The sequence below is a fragment of the Mobula birostris genome, chromosome 21 (assembly GCF_030028105.1).
Source record: "Mobula birostris isolate sMobBir1 chromosome 21, sMobBir1.hap1, whole genome shotgun sequence".
Taxonomy (NCBI): domain Eukaryota; kingdom Metazoa; phylum Chordata; class Chondrichthyes; order Myliobatiformes; family Myliobatidae; genus Mobula; species Mobula birostris.
This window is the reverse complement of record NC_092390.1, coordinates 56,147,875-56,169,290: the sequence shown is the minus strand read 5'-3', so window position 1 is coordinate 56,169,290 and position 21,416 is coordinate 56,147,875. Positions and strand designations below refer to the sequence as shown.

The following is a 21,416-nucleotide window of genomic DNA, read 5'->3' as shown; positions in this document are numbered from 1 at the left end:
TTGGACTAGATGTTTCTGGGTATGATTCACCCTAGCGCACTGATTTCAGTGCAGCCTCAACCACATAGCTAATCATCCCATTGGACAAAGTTACATATCCTCCACTTTCAGCAAAAACTTGAACTTCTGGGGGAGATTCAGAACATCTAAAAAACAGGAGCATGTTGTCGCGGACTTGGACAATACTCAGAAGTCCTGCACTATCATATCAATGTCCCACATATAGCATAGCCCAGTTCCCAACTAAATGTTAGCTGATTCACTGGGTTCCCTTCCCCAGATGCAATCTTTTAAAAAAAAAATTAAACCCGTGACCTGCATGCAGCATAGTTAATGCATTGATCAGTTCAGAGTTTGCAATGCTCACGACAAAGGTTTTGGCATTGTTGTGGACAGCGAGGAAGGTTGTTCAAGGCTATAGAAAGGAATAGATAGTAAATTGGGCAGAGTTCCAGCAGACAGAATTTAATCCTATCAAGCGCAAAGTGATGCAGTTTGGGAACTCAAATAGGGATAGAACATATGCAGTAAGCACATGCAGGGAGGGTTCAAAGGAATGTTAATGACCTGCGGGCCATGTGGTTCAAGCTCATAGCTCCCTGATTGTGTCAATTCAAGAAGAAGGAAAGATTCAAGACATTTAATGTTATTTCCAGTACACAAGTATAAAAGAGAACAAAATAATTGTTACTCCAGATCCAATGCAGCACAAATATTAACATTAAGATAAAGAACACAACTGTTTGTTCATTATGTGCCGAGTCGTATGACATGGACAATCATTATCTTTCAATGACACAATTGTCCTGGGCAAATTTTTCACAGGAAGCGGTTTGCCATTGCCTTCTTCTGAGCAGTGTCATTACAAGACAGGTGACCCCAGCCATTATCAATACCCTTCAGAGGTTGTCTGCCTGGTATCAGTGGTCGCATAACCAGGACTTGTGATATGCACCAGCTGCTCATACAACCATCCACCACCTGCTCCCATCACTTGACCCTGATTAGGGGGCTAAGCAGGTGCTACACTTTGCCCAAGGGAGACCTTCAGGCTAGTGGAGGGAAGGAGCACCTTACACTTCCCTTGCGAGAGATGCAACTTCATCCCTCTACCCAAAAGAACACAATACTAAAGGAAAAAAACACAATAAATATAAATACATAAGATAGCTTAAGTACATAGATTAATTGCATGTCCATAAAGTGAAGCTACACACAGGAGTGTCTGTACATAATGTGACTCTGACAGGAAATGATAAAGCAATGGTGGTTGGGGGTGTGGACTGTGGGTTAGTGGGTGGAGGTTTTCATCAGCCTTACTACTGGTGGAATTAACTGTTTTTGAGCCTGGTGGTCCTGGTGTAGATACTACACCAATCAATAAAGATACATAGGATGTTGAAGAGGATAAATGGAATACTTGCCTTCATAGGCTGGGGTATAGAATATAAAAGTTGGGAAGTCATATCGTAACTTTACAAAACACTAATTAAGCTACATGAGTATTGTGTAGTTGTGGACACCTCGTTGAAGGTTGTGATTGCGTTGGATGGATTTTGGAGAAGGTTCACCGAGACGTTGCCTGTATTGGAAGACTTCCGTTATAGTGAGAGATTGGATGGGCCGGGTTTGTACTCTCTGGAGCAGAGGAGGCCACGGGATAACCTAAAAGAGATGTATAAAATTGTGAGAGGCTTAGACAGCATGGACGGTCAGGATCTTTTTCTCATGGTAGAGGTGTCAAAAACAAAAGAACATGGGTTTATGGTGAGAGGAAAGCATTTTCAAGGGGATCTGAAGATTTTTTTTTAGATACACAGGGTGCACTGGCCTCCAATGATGCATTGTGTCTTGTATGCAGTTTGTTTTATAAGAACGTCACTTCCTGTGTGTAAGCTGTTGACTTACATCATTTCCTGCGGGTTAATTTGGATTCAATCTGAAGCACATGGTGGAAAGACATCCATCTCCATACTCTCTTTATTTGCCCTTAAAGCAGCAATATCTGTAAGTTTTTGTTAAACGTAGAAACATACAGCACAGTACAGGCCCTTCGGCCCACGACGCTGTGCCGAACATGTACTTACTTTGGAAATTACCTACGGTTACCCATAGCCCTCTATTTTCCTAAGCTCCATGTACCTATCCGGGAGTCTCTTAAAAGACCCTATTGTAGCTGTAAAGACCCTATTATACCAATTAATATTGGTAAATATTTAATAGATACGTATTGAAAGAAATATTATGTTTATCATTATTAAGTATCATTGCACCATGAGTTTATTCTTGTCTGCATGGCACGTTTGTGGAATGTTGGCGTGCGTATTAACTTGGTTAACAGGGATTGTGAAAATCATCAAAAGTATTAGTATATTCAGGCACGTGACGATTCTGTATTGAATTTAGTATGTATTATACTTAACTCTCTGCAGTTTCACTCATTAAAGACCTTGAAAGTAGCTTCCGTCTCAGGTGATTTTTGAGAAGGCATTTAACTCACTGCATAGCTTTGTACATACACACTGTGAGGGCAGTAAACAGGGATTTGGTGGTATTTGGATTGCACTGCCATAGGAGTTGATGGAATATGGCACAATCACACCACTTAAGAGGCATTTAGTCAGTCACTTGAATAGGCAAGGAATAGAACAGGGGTTCCCAACTTCTTTTATGCCATGGACCAATACCATTATGCAAGGGGTCCATAGGCCCCAGGTTGGGAACCCCTGGGATAGAAGGGTACAGACATCGTGGGCAAATGAGACTGGCAGAAAGGTCAGCGTGGATGTGTTGTACATCTCTATGACCACTCACAACACATATATTGAGAAGCAAGGGTCCACCTGACACATTGAAGAACATGTATTCATTCTCCTCTCCTACAGCACAACACTTCCTTTGGCTATTTTGTGCTTACCCTGAAGAGAATTTGTTAAGTGATGACTCACTTCCCTCTGGTCGGCCTAATGATGACTTGAGAGTTGCAACCTCTGAATAGAAATGCTAACAGGAACTGCTATTATCCCATTTTGGTGATGTATATGTGTGTGCTTGACAGACCCAAGCAGACTGTCAAAGTCATTTGGCAGAATGCCACATCATCATAACCCACAAAGCGGCACCAAGACCTCACGTGACTGGTGGCTGGAAGACCACCCACCATAACGCGCCTCCCCCGATCAGATCCTTCAGTAAGTCCCAGCACATACACAGTATAATGTGTAGCACATGTTCAGCACATCAGCAGGGTGTAAACTCCAACGTCTAGGCAGATTGTTTCGAAAGACATGTTCAAGCATTCAAATGTAAATTTAGAATTGCCAGATAAGCAGTTGGAATTGGATCACACGCTTTAATATCAGGAAAACAACAGGAGGCATTGCATTTTTTTGGTGGAGTGGTTTGTTATTCAGATGACCTAACGAGTGAAAGTTGTGACATATTTTAAATTAATTACAATAGAATGATCAACAGGACAGCAGTCTGATTCAGGAATGCAATACATGGATTAGGTCAAAACTAGTAAAATAAAATTAGATGTCATGAAGTTCTTCACATATAAAATCATTTGTATTACACTTTATCTTAGATAGACACATGTATGAAAGGAAAATGGAGGGAAGGTTTAGACTGATGGTGGAGTAGGTTAAAATGTGGGCCAAAGCGTCTCCATTGTGCTATACCGCTCTCTGTTCTATGTTTCACGCACTGCTGCTGCAAAACAACAGATTTCACATCACACAAGTTAGTGATAATAAATCTGTTTTTGATCAACTCATAACCCTGGCTTCCGGAAGATAAAATAAAAGAAAATACTAGGACTAATTTCAAATCTTTATGCACAAGTCTAGGAATAAGTGGTAAAATACCCCAAATCATCTTCTATTCCCAATCTTAACATTATTATTTGCAATAATTGAAGCTTAGAATCCTCTTCTGGTCTTACTAAACCTTTCAACGATATAATCATTTTGTGCAAGTAAAGTGCAAGCAGTAAGTATGAAGAGGCATGCTTCAATTTAATCAGCATCAACATTAAGCATTCTCAAATTTTGTAAAGGATGACCAATTTTGTATGGAATTGTATGACTAAGAGTCATTATTATTCTCTTCCTATGATAATTCCTAATTCCATCTTAAACATTGGGTGGCGGGGTGGAGATGCGTCTCCAACAAAGGATGTGTAAGGTGCTTCTTCCCGCCACTAGCCTGCAGGTCACCCTTGGGCAAGATGTAGCACCTGCTTTACCCCACCACCCCTGATCAGGGTCACATGAAGTCATGAGAGCAGGTGGCGGATGGTCGTACAAGCAGCTGGTGCATATCACAAGTCCTGGTTATGTAACCACTGACACCAGACAGACAATCTCTGAAGAGTATTGATAATGGCTGGGGTCACCTGTCTTGTAAAGACACTGCCCAGAGGAAGGCAATGGCAAACTGCTTCTGTAGAAAAGTTTGCCAAAAACAGTCATGGTCATGAGACCACGATCGCCCACGTCATACGACACGGTACATAATGATGACGATCATGATCAATAGAACAGCAGGTACATAATCTACCATTAGCACAACCAAGGGCTAAATACTTACCAGCTTCTCATCTTGAATTTTCTTGAATTCTTCACATGCTAACCAGAACAAAACATTTTCTTCACTAAATTCTCGTCTTAGAAAATCCTATGAATAAAAGAAGAAAGATAACTCTCACACTAATCAGAGGCAATACAGTGTTAACATTAGGAATTTGCTATTAATGAATTTGTATCTGTGCCCCCTGGTCCTGGTGCTTCAGTCATTAGAACCCTGTTTTATAAACTACATTTAAAGCCTTCATGTTTCCAAACACTATTAGAGGATATTTCTAAATTCCTTCTCAGTCAAGAAGAAAAAAATACAATTTTTCTCCAAATAGGTAAAAATATCATTCCCCTAACACTGAAATAAACCTCCCTGTTTGTGCTCCAAAGCCCTGGCTGCATTTTTAAGGGCAGCCAAGGTCAACGTTGAGCTCATCAAGTACTTCAGAATCAGAATCAGGTTTATCATCACCAGCATCTGTCGTGAAATTTGTTAACTTAGCAGCAGCAGTTCAATGCAATACATAACATAGAAGAAAAAAATAATTATTATTAATAATTAAGTAAATCAATTACAGTATATTATACCAAATAGGTCGATAATCATGCAAAAAACAGAAATAATATATACTTTAAAAGTAAGGTATCGTTCAAGGGTTCAATGTCCATCCAGGAATCCAGAACGCAACATTCACAAGAATAAAATAAATAAAGCAAAATTATAGAACAAATACCACAATTCTTATCTTTGTTTATTCAGGTTTTTTTATATAAGGAATTTCTTTAGCCAGAGAGTGGTGAACCTGTGGAATTCATTGCCACAGGCGGCTGTGGAGGCCAAGTCATTTGGTATACTTAAGGCAGAGGTAAATAGATTCTTGATTAGTCAGGGCGTAAAGGGATACAGAGAGAAGGCAGGAGATTGGAGCTGAGAGGGAAAATGGATCAGCCATGATGAAATAGCAGAGCAGACTCGAGGGCCAAATGGCCTAATTCTGCCCCTATAATCTTATATTTATTTATTTACTGAGATACAGGACAGAATGGGCCCTTCTGGCCCTTTGAGCCACGCCACTCAGCAATCCCCCAATTTAATCCTAGCCTAATCAAGAGTCAATTTACAATGACCAATTAATCTCCCAACCCGTACATCTTTGAACTGTGGGAGGAAACCGGAGCACCAGGAGGAAACCCACATAGTCACAGGGAAAGCGTACAAACTCCTTACAAGCAGCGGTGGGAATTGAACCCGGGTCACTGGTACTGTATTGCGTTGTGCTAACCACTACACTATGTAACTGATGGCCAATCACCATTGCCCATCAGAGTTTGCTATGCCAAACTGGGGCAAGTTAAATCAAGAAGTTTCTTTTATTAAAACACCTTGCTTATAGGAGGAATCAACAATTTGTTGTAGGGATTGCTTTTCTGTATATTCAGGAACATGCCAATGTTTCTGGCATAGGAAAGGATTGCATACTAATATAGTCAGTTGACTATCAGCCATCCCACAGCAGTTAGGAGGTTATAGGTGGTTATACCATTTGTACAAAATACAGTATGTTTCAATTTCACTCTGATTATTTCATACTGATGGTGGTCCAGCTGTTTCTGAATATGTACTCTACGTCTCATTCATCTGGTGCAGTTGCATCGGCTGTTGGTCGATTATAGTACGAATCCAACAGGAAGCACATATATTTAGCTAAGGTGCTTAAGACGGTCGTACTAGGCTGAGTGCTGTAGCACTTGTCGAGCGTGCTCTGAATTGGACTACTGCTAAGTGATAATTCTTTCTATATAATAATTTTGGTATAACGACCACATTGGGCACCAGCTGTGATGGTATTGGGCTGGCTGACTTTGAAGTTCTAGTCTCAAATGAAAACCTTAAGCACCATCTGATATAGATAGCTACAGGCATCCTCACTAAAGGAAGGTTATACTGTAATACCCAATGTTCAAAGACTAGTTCTCTTCTCTGTTTATCCTTCACTGTGAGTTTAACTGCCAATATCTACTATTCAAGTGGTGGGTCCCCTCTCCCTACCAAAGAGGAGATACTTCCAGCTAACAAAGTAGGTTAAACACAGTTCATTTATTTTCAGTGATATACATTTAAACCCAAACAACATTCTTAACACACAATTAAAACTCAGAGGACTTCTATCTTATAAAAGACTTCTGAATAGCAAACCATTCCTAAAACACAAAGGACTCCAAAATTAAGACACAGGTACAATTCCTATACGCTAAAAAGACATACCCACGAGCCGCAAACAATCAAGTCATCTGAATGGATTCCAATTCATCCTGTGTTTCTGTCATTCTTCTTGACATTCCTGGACCATTCCTAAAAAGCCTGAACTGCCCTCTAAATTTATACTATCTTTTTGCCATTTGGATGACTTCACATACATGATATTTTTTTCAGTTACCTTTCAACACAAGAGACCTAAAAGATTCTGGGGACAACGTTCCCAGCTACCCACAATGAATGCAGTTAAGCTGACTCCCTGATCAACTAAATAACCCATAGTCAAGCCATATTGTGTTCTGCTGAAGACTGCTGCAACATTCATGGGCTCAGGAATTTGGACTATATTTTTATGAGTGTATTTTACTATCTTAACTTATACGTGCTATACGTTTCTTGTGCTGTGTATGACTGTTGGTTCTATGTTTTTGCATCTTGGCCTCTGAGTAATGCTGTTTCATCTATGGCTGAATGACAATTGAACTTGAAATGATGGGCTGCCTGCTTCCTTGAACTAAACATCTTAGCCAGCATTGCCTATTTTGAAACAATCCAAATTAAATAAACCATTTTGTTGTACTGCATCTTCTGAACAGTTAGACCAGGTACAGTGGTGCTAGCAAGGCTGTTACAGACTGTACTTGTTTGCCAAGCTGCCTTCTCAATTTCAAGCTGATGACATTAACGTTAAGAACTGAAGACTGAAAATGGGAGAAGGAAGGAGGGATAATAATATCAAATATCTGAGGAAGAATGGACAATAATGTGGAGGTATCAATGGAAGTGTATCAGTTCACAGAAATGGAGGGAGCTAGGGCTTTTCTCTTTGGAGAGAAGGAGGATGAGAGGAGACATGATAGAGGTGTACAAGATATTAAGAGGAATAGATGGAGTGGATAGCTAGCGCCTCTTCCCCAGGGCAACACTGTTCAATACAAGAGGACATGGCTTTAAGATAAGGGGTGGGAAGTTCAAGGGGGATATTAGAGGAAAGTTTTTTACTCAGAGAGTGGTTGGTGCATGGAATGCACTGCCTGAGTCAGTGGCAGAGGCAGATACACTAGTGAAGTTTAAGAGACTACTAGACAGGTATATGGAGGAATTTAAGGTGGGGGGGTTATATGGGAGGCAGGGTTTGAAGGTCAGCACAATATTGTGGGCCGAAGGGCCTGTAATGTGCTATACTATTCTATATTCTATGGGTTCAGGTGGAAAAACTTGATAAGATATTTTATTACACCCTCTCAGAAATCCCAATATGATAGTAACCTCCCTGTTTTACTGGAGAAATTGTGGAAATCAAAATGCAAACCATTATCATATTTTCTGGGAATGCTGTTATCAAAGACAATTGGAGTGGGATACACAATGCCCTACAAGACATCTTTAAATGTGAAATACCCTTAGAAAGTAAGACCATATATTTTAGGTATATACCTCAAGAACAGTTGAAAAGAGATAAATATTTAATGAATATACTGCTGGTGGCTGGTAAAAAGACCCTTACCAGGAAATGGTTATCACAGAAGAGCCCAACTTTAAATGTATGGATGAAAATTACAATGAACATTTACAAAATGGAGAAGATAACAGAATCTGTTAATCATAAGTTGGAACAATTTGATTCATACTGGGAAAGATGGTTTAACTACATAACACCTCATAGGTCTGATTTCATTCTCACAAGTCAGTGAATATGTTGTAAAAAAAAAGATCACTTCCTACTTTGTACATAGTTTTCTTCTTTTGATTGTTCTTTCTTTCCTCCCCTTTAGTGTATACCTCAGATAAATATTATGTGGAGATTTGTGACAAATATGACTATATGATATATATGTACAGTATCTGAAATACATCTAATGGAAAGTTTTGTTTGATGATGAACTTCAATAAAAAAATTACAAAAAAAAACCGAAGACTGGCTCCCGTTTATGACAAGAAGTGAAACAACGAATAGCAGTTGGATATTGAACTTATTCAAAAACAACTGTTTGATCTTTACAAGTGTCGTCTGCTGTGTTTAGAAAGCAGAGCTTAGCAAAAAAAAAAAAAGTCCCCTGGCCCAAAGACAGCAAATATCCATCACAACGGATGTACCTAATAAAGTGGCCACTGAGTGTACATGCAGAAAATCTCTGGATTCACTTTACTGGTGGCCGCATTCTCATTCTAATACTGCAAATTTAGCCTCACTCCCTTCCTTTATCACTTCTCCCTATTTACATATTCATCCTGATTCTTCCACATTGGGATAATATCTGACACTAATCCTTCTTACCTGCATTGCACCTCTCTGAAAGTGTTTCTGAATCTGGCACTTGACAATGGGTGAATCCATATCAATGCATTTGTAAAACTGTTGCAACTTTTGAGATCTAATGATAGAATGTGGTCCCAACATTCTACCCCAAACCTGAGAGAAACAAGATTCAACAGAAGCTTACAGTCTTCTCTTAGATTAGAAACATAGAAAACCTACAGCACAGTGCAGGCCCTTCGGCCCACAATGCTGTGCCAAACATGTCCTTACCTTAGAAATTACCTAGGGTTACCCATAGCCCTCTGTTTTTTTGAGCTCCATGTACCTGTCCAGGAGTCTCTTAAAAGATCCTATCGTATCCGCCTCCACCACTGTCGCCGGCAGCCCATTCCATGCACTCACCACACTCTGCATAAAAAAACTTACCCCTAACATCTCCTCTGTACCTACTTCCAAGCACCTTAAAACTGTGTCCTCTCGTGCTAGCCAATTCAGCCCTGGGAAAAAGCCTCTGACTATCCACATGATCAATGCCTCCCAACATCTTATACACCTCTATCAAGCCACCTCTCATCCTCCATCACTCCAAGGAAAAAAGGCCGATTCACTCAAGCTATTCTCAATAAGGCATGCTCCCCAATCCAGGCAACATCCTTGTAAATCTCCTCTGCACCCTTTCTATGGTTTCCATATCCTTCCTGTAGTGAGGCGACCAGAAATGAGCACAGTACTCCAAGTGGGGTCTCACTAGGGTCCTATATAGCTGCAACATCACCTCTCGGCTCTTAAACTCAATCCCACGATTGATGAAGGCCAATGCACTGTATGCCTTCTTAACCACAGAGTCAACCTGCGCAGCTGCTTTGAGTGTACTATGGACTCGGACCCCAAGATCCCTCTGATCCTTCACACTGCCAAGAGTCTTACCAAAAATACTATATTCTGACATCATATTTGACCTACCAAAATGAACCACCTCACACTTATCTGGGTTGAACTGCATCTGCCACTTCTCAGCCCAGTTTTGCATCCTATCAATGTCCCACTCAAACCTCTGACAGCCCTCCACACTATCCACACCTCCAACCTTTGTGTCATCAGCAAACTTACTAACCCATCCCTCTAACTCCTCAACCAGGTCATTTATAAAAATCATGAAGAGTAGGGGTCCCAGAACAGATCCCTGAGGCACACCACTGGTCACCAACCTCCATGCAGAATATGACCCATCTAAAACCACCTTTTGCCTTCTGTGGACAAGCCAGTTCTGGATCCACAAAGCAATGTTCCCTTGGATCCCATGCCTCCTCACTTTCTCAATAAGCCTTGCATGGGGTATCTTGTCAAATGTCTTGCTGAAATCCATATATACTACATCTACTGCTCTACCTTCATCAATGGGTTTAGTCACATCTTCAAAAAATTCATTCAAGCTCCTAAGGCACGACCTGCCTTTGACAAAGCCATGCTGACTATTCCTAATCAAATTAATGCCTCTCCAAATGTTCATAAATCCTGCCTCTCAGGATCTTCTCCATCAACTTACCAACCACAGAAATAAACCATTTAACTTGAATTACCAGATTCTAATTTATTTAACTTGAATTACTAGATATTGAGATTTGTTTTTAAACTAAGAAGTGCCCACTTCCTCATTTCAATGTTATATTTGCAATTTTTGGTTGCTTTAGTAATAATAACAAATTTCAGATATGGTTCATATCAATTTTATTCTAAACTATTTGTAATTTGGGTTTGCAAAGTTCTTGACAGATTTATGAGGGGTGTAGACAGGGTAAATGCAAGCAGGCTTTTTCCATTGAGGTTGTATTGGACTACAACTAGAGGTCATGGGTAAAGGGTGAAGGAGTATGAAGAAAGGTCAGCTCCAATATTTATCGGGAGGGAAAACAGAGACGTAGACTAGTACCATGAGAAAACAGGCCTCTTGGCCCAAATCATCCATGCCAACCACAAAACCCACCAGATTAGTCCTATTTGCCTGCATTTGGTCCTCATATCTCCCTAACTCCTTCTAACCATCTACTTACCTAAATGTCTTTTCAATCTTATTAATGCACCTGCCCTAACCACTTTTTTTCTGGCAGCTCTTTCTATATAGACAACAGCCTCCGCATAAAAATAACTTTTCCCTCAGGTGCCTTTTAAATCTTAAACACATGCCCTCCAGTTTCTAGTTCCCCTTCCTTGGGACAAAGACTATGGACCTATGGCAGGGTGGAGATACGGCACTCCTTCCTTCCACTAGCCTGCAGGTCACCCTTGGGGAAGGTGTAGCACCTGCCTAGCCCCCCAATCAGGGTCACGTGAAGCCATCGGAGCAGGCAGTGGATGGCCGTTTGAGCAGCTGGCACATATCACAAGTCCTGCTTATACGAACACTGACGCATAACAATCAGGCAGGCAATCTCTGAGGTGTATTGATAATGGCTGGGGTCATGCATCTTGTGAAGACACTGCCCAGAAGAAGGCAATGACAGACCACTTCTATAGAAAAATTTGCCAAGAACAATCATGGTCATGGAAAGACCACGATCGCCCACGTCATATGACACGGCTCATAACAAACAAATGATCAATGCAGCACCCTATTATTGTCCCCCATGATTTTTATTACCCTCTCAATATCCTGCCCCTGTTCCACAGCACTCCCCTGGGCCCAACCAGGTGCTCAAGTTCCAGCAGTATCTTCGTAAAGTTTCTCTGGACTGTTTTCAGTTTAATGATGTCTGTCCTCTAACAGGGCGACCATAGTTACCCCTCATGAGTTAGGCCAGTATTCCAACTGCAGCCTCACCAACGTCTTGTACAGCTACAACAGCAGGCCCCGAATCCTATACTTCACGCCCTGACAGAAGGCGGCCAGCGTGCCAATGCTTTCTTCAGCAGAATAAGCAGAAGGACAGGATGCACCCTGTCCTTGAACTGAGGTGTGGCTAGCTGCACCTGTGTATGAAGAAGTGACTATGTTGTCAGTTTTTGGAGGCTATTACCAAGGCTTGTGCAGTCTTCCTTGCTGCAAGTAAAATAAATGTGTTTATGATTGATCCATTCTGTTAATTGTTGTTTATTATAAAACGTAGCAAAAAGGTGCTTGACACAGCTACCTGTGACATCATGTTCAGCAAATTATATACTTGAACTCCTAAGTGACATGACCATTCACTGCAATAGTCTACCATGATTTGGCTTCCCAAAATGCACCTTGCACTTATTGGAAGCCATGTGCCAGTCCTCAGCCTACTTGCTTGGCTGATCTAAGGCTGAATGATCTGACAAGGCAAAGGCGCATTCTGCAAAACTCCATTTTTTAAAATTCATTTCCCACTGAAGGAGCCATAATTGGGGATGTAAAAGGTTTTCGTGAAAGCTGAGGCAAAAGCCTTTGCTCCTTCCAGCTCACAAAGCAAGTATCTTGTGGAGCTGCTCGTTCCCACTAGCTTTTCATTGCCAAGTTTCTTGTCTTTTGTAATGAAATTTCACTAATCCTGCATTGGTTTAAATGAGGCTGCCAAGGTATCTGGCATAAAAATCATAAAAACCACAGCAAGCCATTGTCAGTTGGGCTAGGATCTCATTCCACGCAATTTGATCTCCAAACTTCTCCAGCCCCAACGGGTAAATATTAAGACTAAACCGACTAAAAGCCAACAATCTTTAAGACTTACCCTTCAGACTTCTATAATTTGTAAACCGGAAGCATAGATAATTTAATTATAAATACAGGAACCAAAGAATCATATCTGCGCAAAATTATATATCAGAATCAGAATCCTTTATTATCGCCAAGTATGTGGACACACAAAGGGAATTTGATGCCAATTTCCCTGAGCTCTCGCTGTACAGAATCAAAAAACAAACAAAACAATAGTGCAAATAATTGTGAACTATGTACAATGAAGTATACCTGTATGTGTACAGGTGGACTTGGTTTATAATAGACTAAAATTCAAGTGTTCATAAGACTGATGGCATACGGAAAGAAACTGTTCTTGTACCTACTTGTCCTGGCATACAGTGATCTAAGGTGCCTACCAGAAGGAGGGAGTTGGAACAGGTGATGTCCAGGGTGTGATGGGTCTTCTAGATGAATATAAGTCCTGGATCGAGGGCAGCTTCACACCAATAATCCTTTCCAGAGCCCGGACAGTTCTTTAGAGTCTATTCTTGTCTTGTTTGGTAGCTGATCCAAACCAGACAGTGATGGACGAATAGAGAACAGACTGGATTATTCCTGAATAGAATTGAATCAACAGCTCCTGAGGCAGGTTGTACTTCCTGAGTTGACGTAGGAAATACAACCTACTATTTTAGAACAAAGAACATTGCAGCACAGTACAGGCCCTTCAGCCAGACTTTTCACCTACTCTTATATTAATCTAATCCTTCTCCCCTACATAGCCCTCCATTGTTCTATCATCCCTGTGTCTATTGAAAAGTTTCTTAAATGCCCCTAATGTATCTACCTTTACCACCACCCCTGGCTGGGTGTTCCACATACCCACCACTCTGTAAAAATAACTTAGCTCTGACATCATCCCAACACTTTCATCCAATCACCTTATATATTTCCCTTCCTATTAGCTATTTCTGCCCTGAGAATGTCCTGCTACAATCTATGTCTCTCATCATCTTATACAACTCTATCAAGTTATCTCCATCCTCCTTGGCTCCAAAGAGAAAAGCCCTAGTTCTCCTCTGCACCTTCTCTGAAGCTTCCACATCCTTCCTACAATGAGGTGACCAGAAATGAACACAATATTCCAAGTGTGGTACTGCCAGAGTTTATAGAGCTGCAACACTACCTCATGGTTCTTGAACTCAATCTCGTAACTAAAGGCGGCCAACACACCATGTGCCTTATCAACATGAAATGCAACTTTGAGGGATCTATGGACATGAACCTCATGATCTCTTGGTTTATCCACACTGCTAAGAATCCTGCCATTAACCTTGTATTCCACCTTCAAATTCAATGATCCAAATTGAAACACTTCACAGTTTTCTAGGTTGAACTCCATCTGCCACTTCTCAGCCCAGCTGTGCATCCTGTCAACGTTCCTTAAAATTATAGATAATTTTGAGGAACATGTAAGAGATAAGGTCAAAGCTTAAAGTACATTCATTATCAAGGTATGGGTGCCTTCAAAACAGCCCTGAAATTCATCTTCTCCACAGACGGTCATGAAACAAAGAAGAATCATGGATCTAACCCGTTCAAAGAAAAACTTCAAACATCAAACCCCACCACTCCCCCACATGCAAATGACAACAAAAAAATAAGCAAAAAAAAAGCATAAAACACAAAATAAAAAGGCATATTTCAGTATGGTTCAATGTTCATTATCTGCAGGCTACTGCAATTCAAAAAAAAATCGCCCAAAAGTAGTAACAAAAAGGAGTGACCGTAACTAGAACACATCATAAAAACTGAATTAGAGTCCAAGTCTACAACCTGTGTCAATTAAGCCTTAGTCCAGCCTCATCCAGCGAAAGTATCAATCAAAGAAGAAAGAGATCACTCGAATGCAAGGGCTTTCCAATGTCAAGTAGGTACATTTACGCATTGGAACATGAAAACGCCATTAAAATATACCAAGACAAATAACTGATGACACTTAGTCACTTTTCTAAATGACTGCAGAAAGTGAAGCAGTGACTCATGCACTTGATGTAACGCTAAGAACAAGTAACAGCCACAGGAGTGGTTGTAGTACCACAGATTTGCTTCATTTTGTTAACTTCCTGACGCCTCAGTATGTTGGCCTACTGGGCGCTCAGAAAGAAGCATTCTTTTTCTTGTGTGTGAAATGCAGGATTTATTTTTGTGGACTAGCTGCAACAGGATACAAAAAGGCACAGGGGCTGACAGGAGAAAAGTTCTTGTCATGCTACTTCATTCACCGCAAGCATCAGTTGTGTTTCACACATGCCAACGTAGTCATGTGGTGAGTTTTCATTTCAAGTGAAAGGAAATATTCCTTAAGCAAAATTCCCATTCATCAGATCAACATGCAACAACTGAAAGGATTATCCATGCAGAGCAAGATCCTCATTAACTGTGTTCAACATTAATCCATAACTCTTTGAAGGTGGATATTTTAGAAGCTGAGAAACAATTGTGCTTTACGTCCATAGTTTTCAAAATTACTGCCCTCAGGAATTGTATGCTATTATAAAATACAGCCACAAAAAGAGCTCTATTTATACCCTAACTTGTAAAATAAAAGGAAGTCACATGCTTTTGGGAGAATTCTGTGGCCAGTGTCAAATATAGAGTACAACAGTGGAGATTAATTAGGCAAACAACTTATGCAAACAGCAAGTTATGAATAAAAATAGCATGGCAGTGGCTATATCTCATTAGGAGTTTGAGGAGATTCAGTACATCACCAGAAACACTGGAAAATTTCTACAGATGTACTATGAAGAGCATTCTAACTAGCTGCATCACCATCTGGTATGGGAGGGGTCACACACAGGATCAAACTAAGCTGCAGAGAGTTGTAAACTTAGTCAGCACCATCATGGGAACTAGCCTCTGTAGTATCCAGGACATCTTCAAGGAGCGATGCCTCAAAAAGGCGGCATCCATCATTAAGAACCACCATCACACAAGACATGCCCTCTTCTCATTCTTACCATCAGGAAGGAGGTACAGAAGCCTGAAGGTACACACTCAACGATTCAGATATAGCCTCTTCACCTCAACTATCCAATTTCTGAATGGACATTGAACCCATAAACGCTACCTCAGTACTTTATTTATTTCTAATTTTACACTACTTATTTAATTTAACTGTTTAATATATATATCTTTACTGTAATTCTAGATTTCCAGCACGCAGATTTTCTGGTACTGTAATTCGTGTTTTTTTCTCTGTTATTATGTATTGTGTTTTACTGCTGCCACAAAGTCAGCAAATTTCACGACCTATATGCCAGTGATACGAAACCTGATTCTGACAACTGGCATGCACATAAGGCTTCTCATGCTTCAGGTCACTGAATCAAATTAAGTACCGTAGATGCATCTTTACTGGCGAAATGCAGCAAATGAAGCAACCATTTTGTGCTCAGCAAGCCTGCGTGAACACCAACGTTTTAATAATCAGTTTATCGGTGTACTTGAAATGTTAATTGAGGGATAAATATGAAGTAGTAGTCTGGATACCTCCTCATACCGTTTGCAGTGGTATCTTCCTGAGGTGGCAGAGAGTCTATTCAAACTAGCAATTGACACCAGCATAGCATTTACAGTACTTTACTGAAATATCAGTAACATTTGCACACAAGGCTTTGGAGCGGGACTATAATCTCCAAACTCAGAGTGAAAATATGATCAACTTGGGCTTCACAATCTGGGATAAAGGCTCACTTAAGCAAAGTTTACACTAATACACAGTTTTTCCCCACTAGTGAAAAAGGTCATCATCCTATTTGCTGCTGACACTTCCTGCACCAGATTCCTCAGTTAGATCAATGGTACCACTCTACAATAATTGTTATAAATAATCATCTAATAATCCACTAGAAAACAGTTTGAAAATCTAAATTTAAAAAAAACTCAATGACTAAAGTTAATCTCAGTAAAAAGTGATCATGAAGTTGCCAAACTGGTGCAGAGTCCAACTGGTCCAATTTGGAAAGGAAATTTGCTCTTCCTGTCTGGTAGAACTCACTTAACTCCAGTTCATAACAACTCTTCATTACCCTTTAAAGTTGTAATAAACTTCTTAGGCCAAGAGATACGCACAATAAAAACTAGTTTAATCCACAAATAGAAAAACAACAGAAATTTGGCTAAACTAATTCTGAATCCAAACTACCGAATCACTATGCATCCCATGCATCTTAATCATTTGTGTTGAACTACCATGAAAGACTTTTGTCAAATGCCTCACTAAACGATTCAGGAACAGCTTCTTCCCTTCTGCCACCTAATTTCTGAATGAACATTGAACCCATAAACACCACCTCACTACTTTTTTATTTCTATTTTATATTTTGTACTACTTATTTAATTTAACTAGTATATATATACACACACACACTTAAAAGTCATGCTTTTTCCTCTATTACCATGTATTGCATTGTAATAGAGAAACAAATTTCACATTATATGCTGGTGATATTAAAAATCAAAAGGACTGTTGAGACAGGCAACATCCTGTGAACTCCTATTATCTGCTTAATTGTTGTTCGTTTTACTTTAGGGACACCTGAAATTTTCAATATAAATTCAGCATTTTTCTCCAGGTTCATTGAACGTTAAATTCATATGAACATTCATAAATCAATGTTTTCAGTATCGGAGTTGAGATATTAAGTTGAAGTTGGATGAGATGTGGGTGAGGCAGTATTTGGAGTACTGTATACAATGCTGATCACCTACCTACAGGAAAGATATCAATACAATTGAAAGAGTACAGATAAAGTATACAAGGATGTTGCCAGGACGTGAGTTATAGGGAAAGGCTGAATAGGTGAAGACTTTTTTCCCTCCTGGAGTGAAAGGAAAATGAGGGGAAATTTGATAGTGGTATATAAAATTATGAGGCGTATAGATAAGGCAAATGCAAGCAGGCTTTTGCTACTGACATTGGAGGTTATAGGTTAAGGGAGAAAGGCAAAATATTTTAGAGGAACCTACAGGAGAACCTCACGCAGAGGGTGGTGAGAATGTGGAATGAACTGCCAGTGGAAGTGGACGCAAGTTCACTTTCAGAACTTAAGAGGTTTGGATGGGAGGGTTACGAGGGCTATGATCCAGGTACAGGTCAATGGCACTAGGAAGAATAACGATTTGGTTTGGACTAGACAGGTCAGGGGCCTGTTTCTGTGCCGTAGTGCTCCATGACTCTAAATTTATAACTTGGCATAATACCAGAAGCTTGTTCACAACCATGTTAAATTGCAATTCTGTACAATTTGAAGAAACAATTCTCTATTAATCACCAAAATATTCTGCAAGTGCACTAGAAAGAACAGAAATGTGCCCATGGTCACATCAAGCTTAAACTTCCAATCCTGAGTACATCAGAAAGACCAGCAAACCATGAAGAGAAAGGACAGAAAGGAAAATAAAGCAAAGATACTGAAAAACAGGGAAATGAAAGGAATAAAGTGGAAATATAACACAAGCACATAAAAAAACACATTTTTGCATTGGATTTAATCCTATCAAAAGCATTCATTGATTCAGTACAAATTAAAAACAACCTTAACAGATCAATTTAACAAATGTAAAACAGACAAACCCTAAAAAGTTTTACTCCTTCTGGATCTTCAAGGAGATTCTCTAGAGAAATAGCCCATTTTGAGAATCCAGATGTATTCGGCTGGCTACAACCAGCAGGGACATCATTATCATGTATTTCTGTAAAACAAAAGAACACAAAGCTGTACAATGAATATTACTATGGCAAAATACTGAGAAATTATTTCCTTATTTTTGTATTTGCACAGTTTGTTGTCTTTTGCACTCTGGTTGAACGCCAAAATTTGTGCAGTTCTTCATTGATTCTATTATGGTTATCATTCTATTATGGACTTATTGAGTATGCCCACAAGAAAATGAATTCCTGGGTTATATATGGTGATATTTATGTACTTTGATAATAGTCATAGTCATACTTTATTGATCCTGGGGGAAACTGCTTTTTGTTACAGTTGCACCATAAATAATTAAATAGTAATAAAACCATAAATAATTAAATAGCAATATGTAAATTATGCCAGGAAATAAGTCCAGGACCAGCCTATTGGCTCGGGGTGTCTGACCCTCCAAGGGAGGAGTTGTGAAGTTTGATGGCCACAGGCAGGAATGGCTTCCTATGACGCTCAGTGTTGCATCTCGGTGGAATGAGTCTCTGGCTGAATGTACTCCTGTGCTCAACCAGTCCATTATGTAGTGGATGGGAGACATTATCCAAGATGGCATGCAACTTGGACAGCATCCTCTTTTCAGACACCACCGTCAGAGAGTCACTTTGAACTTTTGACATGCTAAAATAATGAATTCACTTTGAACTTTTAACGTGCTAAAATTATTGTGGTAACACCCTATCAGATCCCAAAAAAGAGTAGTTGTTGATGAATACATTCATCATCACCATTATGTGCTGTGTCATATAACATTACCATGTTCTTGGCAAATTTCTTTAGAAGCGGTTTGCCATTGCCTTCTTCTGCGCAGTGTCTTGACAAGACGGGTGACCTCAGCTATTATCAATACTCTTCAGAGATTGTCTGCCTGGTGTCAGTGGTCACATAACCAGGACTTGTGATATGCGCCAGCTGCTCAGATGACCATCAACTACCTACTCCCATGGCTTTACATGACCCTGAATGGGAGGCTAAGCAGGTGCTACACCTTGCCCAAGGGTGACCTGCAAGCTAGTGAAGGGAAGGAGTGCCTTACACCTCCTTTGGCAGAGACACATCTCCACCCCACCATCCAATAACTACATTAGTAAAAGCATTAACGCACAATTATCAATTGTAAATTCTAAATGGTAGGTTGCACCTTTAAAAGCTTGCAATGGGATTAAACCCAAATAAATGCAGTTTATAACCAACAATCTGAGAAAGACATTGTCCTTTAGAAGCACAACTCTCATGGCAGCCATACATCAGCAATACATAGTACGGCTGTGACAGGAGAGACCAGATATTCTCATCAGTAAGGCCAATACCAGAAAGGAAGTCTCGTGTGCCCAGTAGACTGAGGAAGCCGAGGATCTGCTGAGGCAGAGAGCTTGATTAACTTTATTAGATTTATTTGTCACATGTACATCAAAACATACAGTGAAATGTTTAATTTATGCATCAAATCAAATGAGCGAGGATTGTGCTGGGCACTCTTCGAGGGTCATCAGTTGCTTGGCAGGAAGTACAGTAACACCAGCTTCCAAGTCTGATCATCCCTACTCGAAAAACTAGAAACAAAATCACCCACTGTCTGATCAAAGGGAGAAGAACATAAATAAGCAAAAAAAATATAGAATGCCAGCCAATAATTGGTGAGCAGCATTTGATCATTGGTGTTGTTAGGAGTTCCTGGTGGGACAGATTTAGACAAATTCATTGTGTTCATGACTGACAAGCTGGGAGATTTCATTTCACTCACTAGTCTACGCTGAGTTAATAATTGGCTTTAGCAGTTCTGTCTGATTTTGTGCTCCTGGACATTATTCTGCTGAAATCTATAACCAGACCACTAAGTCCTCCACCACTTTATTATTTCCTGTCAGCCATCTTATATACAGGCTAGTGTTACTTTACGGACATACAATCAATCTGTGTGTATAAGCTGTCTTGTGTATTTATATTTATTGTGTTTTTTTTATTATTGTTTTCTATATTTTCTGTGCTTTTATTTTGTGCTGCATTGGATCTGGAGTAACAATTATTTTGTTCTCCTTTACGCTTCCGTAGAGGAAACTTGTGTATTTGATATTTCAATAATATTTAAGTTATCTTATATATATTGTTTAATTGGCATTCTTGTTTGTTTAAATAATTATTTATGGGTTATATGTAGAAATATGTTAAATGCATATGTCATCACACTACCACGTGAGACATGCGCACCTCACTTAAACATGAAGTTAGACTCACATTTCAGAATCCATGTCTTCCTTTGAATGTTTTGTAATGTTTTGAACTTACAAAACATAACAGAAACAACATTAAACTACCTTGAATCTTGAATGTTCACATGTTACCAATTACCAACCACACTTACTAATCTCTTCAGCATGAATTCTTCTTTCCTATCTACTATGTCTGATTTGCTATTGCCTGATCTGCTGCTTTCCAGTTAGCTTAGTACCTCAACGTACACCATTTCTTTACCCCTCAGTCCCTCCACTTTCTCCAACTGATACCAAATACAGTTCTGGTGAAGAGCCTGGCCTCAGTTCTCTTCAGTCAAAATCTTGATTTAAATTTCAGCCACTCGTCATCTCCAAATGCTGGCATTTTGCTGCCATTTGATAATGGAAATCTCATCTAGAGCCAGGGTACATCCCGTCTCCAGGGAAAAAGTGCTTGAGAGAGATCTGAAGGGGCAAAAATCCTAATATAACATCCGTCTTCCTTTATCATCTGGTCCTTCTCATGTGCCTATCCCAAGCAGATCAGTACAGCTCTCTTGATCACTTCTGTCATAATGTCATAGAAAAGTACAGCACAGAAACAGGTCATTTGGTCCATCCAGTCCATGCTAACCCATTTTAACTGCCTACTCCCATCCACCTGCATCCGGACTATAGCCCTCCATACCCCTACCATC

At 39.9% G+C, this 21,416-nt stretch overlaps 1 protein-coding gene across 1 annotated transcript in view; it reads right to left on the bottom strand.

The window, feature by feature from the left end:
* LOC140185812 (regulator of G-protein signaling 10-like) overlaps positions 1 to 21,416 on the bottom strand; it is a 75,454-nt gene that overhangs the window by 13,188 nt on the left and 40,850 nt on the right. The window contains exons 2-3 of the mRNA XM_072239528.1: positions 18,379 to 18,497; positions 4,594 to 4,680 (exon numbers count right to left, since the gene is read on the bottom strand). Coding sequence (XP_072095629.1) covers positions 4,594 to 4,680; positions 18,379 to 18,497 — 206 coding nt within the window. The remainder of the gene's footprint in view (positions 1 to 4,593; positions 4,681 to 18,378; positions 18,498 to 21,416) is intronic.